Source organism: Triticum aestivum, chromosome 4A (assembly GCF_018294505.1).
Source record: "Triticum aestivum cultivar Chinese Spring chromosome 4A, IWGSC CS RefSeq v2.1, whole genome shotgun sequence".
Classification (NCBI taxonomy): domain Eukaryota; kingdom Viridiplantae; phylum Streptophyta; class Magnoliopsida; order Poales; family Poaceae; genus Triticum; species Triticum aestivum.
The window spans coordinates 708,969,820-708,977,699 of record NC_057803.1 but is presented as its reverse complement, the minus strand read 5'-3'; the positions used below and the strand labels follow the sequence as shown (position 1 = coordinate 708,977,699).

General features: G+C 47.3%; 2 protein-coding genes across 2 annotated transcripts; one reads left to right on the top strand and one right to left on the bottom strand.

Moving 5' to 3' along the window:
* Positions 1 to 1,388: 1,388 nt before the first annotated feature.
* LOC123083285 (wiskott-Aldrich syndrome protein family member 2) lies at positions 1,389 to 2,911 on the top strand. The gene is made up of 2 exons (XM_044505362.1): positions 1,389 to 1,815; positions 1,916 to 2,911. Exons 1-2 carry the CDS (start codon positions 1,551 to 1,553, stop codon positions 2,701 to 2,703), a joined length of 1,053 nt encoding a protein of 350 aa, XP_044361297.1. The 5' UTR covers positions 1,389 to 1,550; the 3' UTR covers positions 2,704 to 2,911.
* A 234-nt stretch (positions 2,912 to 3,145) lies between these two features.
* Positions 3,146 to 5,919, bottom strand: LOC123083284 (uncharacterized). The gene is made up of 6 exons (XM_044505361.1): positions 5,619 to 5,919; positions 4,305 to 4,384; positions 3,912 to 3,984; positions 3,738 to 3,832; positions 3,605 to 3,650; positions 3,146 to 3,505 (listed from the first exon to the last, which is right to left on the bottom strand). The coding sequence occupies exons 1-6, from the start codon at positions 5,837 to 5,839 to the stop codon at positions 3,478 to 3,480; spliced, it is 543 nt and encodes a 180-aa protein (XP_044361296.1). The 5' UTR covers positions 5,840 to 5,919; the 3' UTR covers positions 3,146 to 3,477.
* Between the last annotated feature and the right edge of the window lie 1,961 nt (positions 5,920 to 7,880).

The following is a 7,880-nucleotide window of genomic DNA, read 5'->3' as shown; positions in this document are numbered from 1 at the left end:
TTATTCCGGTTCGCAGCAGTCCGAGTTGTGTCATGCATTGCGTGTGGCCTAACTAGGGGAGCACTGCACGCTATGCGTCAATGGGAATTGCTTTAAGCAATAGTATGGACACCCCTAAAAGAACAACAATAATATAGACCAGCTCTAACAACATCTTCAACATGTGATATATATTGGACATGTAAAAGATAGTATTACATCATAAAAAGTGCATTATGTATCTCCTAAAATATTTTTGCTCCAATAAATGATGTAAAATAGGGCACAATTTGCCCCAACTGGTGATGTCTATGGGTATGACAATTGCACACATATTACCCTAAAAAGGACAATTGCATACATGTAGAATATATTCATACCAAACTCATCTCAAATTAATCACAAACACTAAAAACAAATTGTTCATCACACATCACACAAACTGTTCATCACACATCACTCAAACTATTCATCACATAAACTGTTCATCACACATCACGCAAACTATAGCCAAATTGTCGGCATGTTTTGGGGCGACAAGCTCCATCACAGGCAGCCGAGGGCGGCGACTGGCCAGAATCCAAAGATGTATCCTTATTGTGCGAAAATACAACCCAACTCACCAAACTAGTCACCCATCCTATTCCAGTTCGACAACCACCTCTAGCGTGAGCCACTGACGACGGTGACCCACTTGTCAGCACGCTTCTTGATTCTTCAACCTCAAGCAGCTTTCAAGTGGGTAGTTGTTGAGTTGAAGGAGGAATGTATCCAACAGTTCAGAATCCAAAATAACTAGGTTAATGATTCCAGTGAACCGACTGGCGGAGCCTCTAGCCTGAGCCACTGACCGGTCGCAAGCGAGTTGTTGGTTTATGTTTGAGTAACATGGATTTGGGACCCACACTTTCCCTCGTCCTTATCCTCCATGACCTCTTGAGAATATTTGATCATACATATGTTCCTTCTCCTTCCTTCGCGGAGTGCTTCGCCTCCATTGTATGTAGCACAAAAGCTCTCTCCTCTCCCCTGCCAAGGCGCTCGCAGCCGCCGTCGCCATCGATCTGTAGACACTTAGACAAGTTTATGCTGGAACTAGTGTCTATGGGTGCTGTGCCGGCGAGTTGCATGCTGGAACCACCCTGACGTCTTTGCTGCAACCGTGTGTACATTTGCTAGAACAGGCCGGTGACGGAGCTGGAACCGTGATGGGGAGATGCTACACCCGGCAACGGTGGTTGCTACGACTATGTCGGGCAAAGCTGCGAAGGGCATCGACAAAAGCTGCAACCGGGCACCGGCAGAGCTGCAACCAACTTCTACAAAAGTTGTGATGGCGGCAACGGGGTGAGCCGAGTGCTACAACCGGCAATGACGATTGCTATACTACCGTTACGTTAAATGCTGCAACCAGTTAACCGTGCACCCTTTCAGCCACAGGTATGTATGTTTGGCACGCGTGCGCCTGACCGCACGCACACGCATGGACGCACCTAGAATCTGCCAAATAACTACGCTTCATGTGTGAGCACTGACCGTTGGATCATACGGCTTCGCACCCACAGGTATGTATGTTTGGCACGCGTGCGCCCGCCCGCCCGCACGGACGCACGAGACCGGCGTCTCAGCATTGTGCATTTGGCTGCACGCACGCGAGGAGGGCTAAATATATAAGCTATCCCGCGCGGAGGGAGATCGGCGACCAACAGAACAGAAAGAAGGACGCGAGCGAGACCCGAGGAGAGCCGAGAGCTGCAGCGTCCGGCGTCCCCCGCCGACGCCGACGTCGACGCCACCGTCACCCAGAACCCCTCCTCCGCACGCCCCTGCCACCAGGTATCCATCCCCATCACCCACACCTTCTTCTCCCTTCCCCGCCGGCCACAACGCAGCTTTCTTGCTTTCTTGCAAACTTATCTTCTTGCTCGTGGTGCAGCGCCCCGGGCCCCGGCTATGGCGCTAGTGCCCGTGGCTGCGCGCTCGTCTTTCTTCAAGGAGCTGTGGGAGGCTCTACTGGAGGTACTCTGGGACGAGGTCAAGGAACAGGCGATGGAGCGCTGCCTCCGCTACCTGTACCACAAGTTCCTCGAGCGCGAGGAGCCTCCACCCGCGCCCCTCCCGGATTTCGCGCAGTTCTTGGTCGCCGACGGCGACACGGCGGCCGAGACAGCAGTCTTCGGGCCCCGCCCGGGGCCCCCCTTCCGCTTGGGCGACGGGAACCCCCGTCCCGGATTCCTATTCCTCCTCCTCGACGGCGAAGTCCGCCAGCGGCCTCCGCCCACCAGCGGAGCAATCGGCGTCGACCATGTCCCGATCCCCGATTCATTCTTCTACCCATCCGACGCGGAGCGGTACGCCGTCCCGGTCTTCGCGCGGAGAGCGCCGCGCCTCGGCCCGGTCCTCGGCTGCGGCGCCTCGCCGCTCTCGCCTCCGCGGCCCCCGAGGTCCGTCCTTGTGCTTCCTCCTCCGCCGCCGCCGCCGTCAAGCGGCCCGACGCCGCCGCCCTCCGTCCCCGGCGCTCACCCGATCGGTCCTGCCGCGTCGACGGCTGCTGTGGTGCCGGGTTTCCTCTCCCGGCACTGGCACTGGCTTGCCCTCGGGGTCGCGGCCGCGGCCGTGGTGGCCCTCGTCGTCTTCGCGCGGAGGCGGTCCCAGCGCCGGCGCCGGGCGGCGGAGGAGGAAGCCCGCCGCGGCTCCACGGAGGGGACCGACGGGACCAGCTAGAACCGCCGGCAGCGAGATGCCGGCCGTTACACAGGCCAGGACCCAGGAGACGCCGGGCCCCCATGGGCCATAGGGAGGGCCCATCCGGCCCAGTTACTTTCCAAGTTTTTTGTTTCTAGTCGAACCATGCCTGATACATTTGATAGTGTCAGCGCATTCTTTGTTTCTTGATATACTTCTGGAACTTTCATTTTTGCGCTTCGGCTGGATTATACTAGTATACAGTACATCGTTTAAACCGCAACAAAGTATTTTTGTGTCCAGCTTTTTTGGTCAAGTTTTTTTTGTTATGGAGCTACTAGAGATATTTCGTTACTTTCTTCAGCAACAAAGTAAGTTGAAGCAGAAACTGCCAAACCAAATGCTCATGAAATACGGAAACCCAGCTGATGGCTATAACATTATATTCCATAACACAGTTGATCAATAGATTAAACACCAGTCATACAAACGTACATGATCACACAAACACTCCACGGAGCACAAGTACAAAAGCTTGAGTTGACACAGTACAGCAGATACTTCACATCTGAATCGGTAAATATCTTTAGTTTCGTGCCATGGTGTAAAACATTACCATCCATACAACTCGGAGTACACTGGAACCGCCACTGATCTTGTTAACAGTAAAACACGATGTGCTTGAAGTTTCCTTGAGGTCAGGGAGAGGCCTGGCAGCAACATTCCAAAAACGCCCCGGAGGTCACACAAACACTCCGCCGCCCTGTGGAGTACCGCTCCATGCACAATCCAGCCCAGAAGGCTGCCACATGGTCAGCGTCGAATTTTACCGCCCGAGGAGCTGAAGCAACCAACAAACCCAATGGTCAGCGTTGAACTTGACTTAATTGAATCTACCATGTGAAGCTATAAGAAAATGCTGTTCAATTTGGGAGTTTACCAATCAATACGGAACGGCTGAGCGGGTATAACTACCATACCTGAAACTGTATCAGTTTTATGCTTAAGTGGCCAGCTAAACAGCACTACACTTTAACTATCAAATCAAGAGGCAGGACATAACAGTAAATTACATATAACAAAAGTTGTTTGTGAGAGTTTGCAACTCATTAGTAGTAAGTTTGTTAGTGTCCCACAGAACATGATAATGCTCAGGCCGGCTTGTTCCCTGAAAGAAATCGTCACTCAAATCAACCAGCAATCAGCATAACATCAAATGAACAAATTGCAAATAAAGGAAAGCCAACCGAATGTCAGCATGGCTAGACAAGTAGAAATCAACCGCTGTCAGATGGCAAAGCTTTGAACCAATAAGAGTACCTACAATTATGAACATAAAAATGGTCAGATTCAACACTCAGTAAGCACAACAAACTTGTTTGCACAAAACAACTAAACAGGAAGTATGTTCCTGCTTCTATCAACAGAACGCTCATCATTGTGGTTATTAGAAAATAGCCTAGCTTGATGACGCTTCTGCACAATCAGAAAAGTAACTGGAGGCTGATAATTGGAAGCACAGGCCTAGCAACGCAGTTAGGAAATTTTAGTCAGAGAACATATGTGGAATGTTGCCAAACAAGTATGGTTAGAGTTACCCTAGGAAAAGTGTAGTCAAATAAACTCTCCGATGTTCGCACCAGGAAGAATTGAAGTATCCAAAGAGGCGGAGAGAAGAGCATCACCAATAAAAGGCGGGCAGCCGAACTGGTGGGTGTGCCTGGTGACGAGTGAATAGCAGTTTGTGAGTATAACATCGCATTGGTCTATCAGAATTTAAGAGCTACATTGATCACAAATTACATACAAAGAGCATGTTTATACTCAAAATTTTCAGAGGTCAACACTACAGTAGAAACAACAGGCCACAACAGAGGCAGAAAAGAAGAAAAGACATTTAGCATTTATCTTTCAGATATGTGAACTCAAATTGAATAACTATTTATTCATCCCATAAATACTCATGCTAAAGTGCACTAAAATGCTGTATGATTCAGCGATTTCCCAGTGGAATCCCATTACCAACCTCTCTGTAATCCTATTGCAATTTGATGAACACTAAAATTCTTGAACAAAGCATCGCGTAAAAAACTATTCCAGTAACAAACCATGCCAAAAAGAGAAAATCACATCCATCTTGCTAGTGATAAAAAGTTGACCACTTTTCAGAGTGCATTGCATGAAAAGGTGAGCATTTATAGTTTGTCAACTATACAACAATTCCAGTTCAAGGTACTAACTGTTCATTCTGTTAATGTGGAAAAAACATGTAAATCAAATTATAGCAAATCAGCGTGTCTTTGAAAACTTTGATTAGCCCAGATTAACATTGAATGGCAGAACATCAGATTGCTAAGCATAATAGAGGTTCCCAAAGAATGACTAGTCAATGATCTTGTTGGCTCAAAACAATTGTGATGTTCTCCTTATGTTCAATATTGTACTGCCAAAAATAAATTTGGAAGAACATAGACATTGCAGACACCTTGCATAACTTACAACCAAAAGTTACTATGAAGGTCAAGTACGCGGGTTCAAAGAAGAACTATGAACACGACCAATCAGAGGAAGCGAATTGAATTAGCAGTAACATGCCTTAAGGCCAAACTATCAGACCATACACGTATTTACTCAAGCTCCAGCAAAATGTTTCATCTGTTGATACCATGACTCTTAGCATTTCATCCAAAATTCAGACACATACTGCCGATAGTACAATGCAAATTATAGATCACATACTGCAGGACTGAAGAACAGGATTTAGCTCACAAAATTGATGAATTTGCAGCATGAAGATACTAACAATAGATGGGCACAAAGAAATTGTACAAGGCAGAGGATATGCAGGGTAGTCTTTATGGTAAAGTATACTTGGCACATGCCTAGTCAAGAACAGTAGAGCCTAGATAAACAAGACTCCCAGACACACCTGCCGCAGCAACCTCGCTACTCACCCACATTCTTCACGGCTTCCAGCCGCACACTCTGCACGCGGTGCCTCTCTGTGACCTGACGACCTCTTGCCGCAGGCCCGGCTTTGATGCCCTAGTGGATCTCGTAGCAGGTGGGTGGCTTGTCGAAGAGCTCCCGGACGCCGGGGAGCTTCTTGGCCGCCCGGGCCCCGGCCGGTGGGGATGGGGATGGCGACGATGTTGCCGCTGAGGAAGTCGGTCATGTTCGCGGCGTAGTAGTCGCGGCCGGCGGCGGCCGTGTCCTGCTGAGCTTGGGGCGGGAGAGGGTTTGGGGAGGGGATGAGCAGAGCTGGACGGTCGGGCCGGGCGTGTGTTAGATTGAGATTTATGGGCCACAAAGGTGACCAAATCGGCCCGGTCCTGGTCGTGCCGGCCCAATAGCAGCTCCATATAAGTTATTCAGTTACATAGTAGGTCTAAGGGCATCTCCAACGTTGATTCTCAAACCGGATGCCGTATATGTTTGCGGACCGATGAGGACTAGACCACGAACGCTGATGCAGGAGTCGGCCATCTAAAACTGCCCGCATACATTTCAAGCTAAATTTGAAAAGGCTAGGCAAATTATATCAAACAAGGCGGATTTCAGCATAGTTTCGGACATAATTTCCCTAGAACTGACGATATTTCGACCATTTAACTAAGAAATAGTGAAAAAAACCTAGAAGGCTAACTTGTAGCTGACGATGACCTCATATGCTTGGCTGCCGTGCCCGGCCGCACCAACGCCATCGTCCGTGTCATCGTCGTCCCTCCAGGGGCGGAAGGGCGCAGGGCCACCACGACAGCCTTAACCCGGGCATGCCAATTGCGAAGGGCGGCACGGCGGCTCCTGCTTGACGCGACACTTGATTTGGACACCGAGGTCGTGTGTGTGTGGGGGGGGGGGGGGGGGGGGGGGGCGTGGGTTCGTCCTTCACGCGGTGGAGAGGTGACATCGGCTCCTGCTCAGTGGGGACTGCGGCTCCTCCTTGATGGCACGCAACGGCATGGGTGGCATCACTAAGGTGCTCCCGAAGCGACTTCTCTATCATCAACTCCATCTAATGGATGAACCTTCCCTTCTCTCCTTCATCTTTTCTATTAGAAGGGGTTTTCAAGTGGGAAATGTGTGTTTTTTCTCTTTTAGTTTTTCTTTTAAAAACTCGACATTTCAAAAAACCCAAACATAAAAAAATGTGATTTTTGGAAACATTTTTGTGAAATAATAAAATTTTCATGGATTAAAAAATGTTTGAGTATTGAAATAATGTTCGTACCAAACTTGACCAAAAACTTTGTGAATTCAAAAAACAATGATCGTGAATTTCAAAACTATTCATTGATGAAAAGGTTTTAAAAATGGTATTTTTCGTAGAAACTAGGTCACATATATGCAAATGCTTTCAATTTTTTGATTTTTTAATTCTTTATGCCGATTTCAAAGTGCAGTCAAAACAACGGGCAGGATTAGATAGGGGTGGAATCTGACAAAACTCTTGGTGTATCTCTGATAAATAGATACATGTGTACGTGAATATGATTTTGGAAAAATAATGTGCAAACTATGAAGTGGTTGTAATTCAAATTTGACCCAGTTCATACTGATTCGGCGGAAATTTGTCAATTTCACGAGTGGTGGATGGAAACCTTTTTACATGGAACAATTTGGTCAATTACGTACTAAATATGGTATAAAAGTTACAAATTTTGATGCGGGCCAATCTTGCAACAAATATTTGGTAGGTTGTTCACCAAAACCCCATTTTGGGCACATGGAAAATGGAAAATAATTTTTTTGTGCAAGGAAAATGAAAAATCTCTTTGGCAACATTGTTTGCTAATCCAAGATGCACCCTTGTGCAAAATATGAGATCATTTGAACAAACTTTGCCATGAATGTGCCGTAACATTGGTCATTTGGGTTGAATGTCATGAATCTTCCTACATGATAGCACATTTATGAGAACACGTTTTAAAGATATTTGCCGTATTCCAAGTTTGTTATTTTGCCTGAAAACTAGGTCACATATAATGACACAATGCGAAGGTTTTTCATTTTTCTTGGATTTTTTTTTTGAATTTTTTATGCCCATTCCAAAATGCTGTCAAAACAATGGGTATGACCGTTCCTAGCTATGAGCTTAATGATACGTCTCTGTCGTATCTACTTTTCCATACACTTTAGCTCTTGTTTTGGACTCTAGTTTGCATGATTTGAATGGAACTAATCCAGACTGACGTTGTTTTTAGCAGAATTGCTAT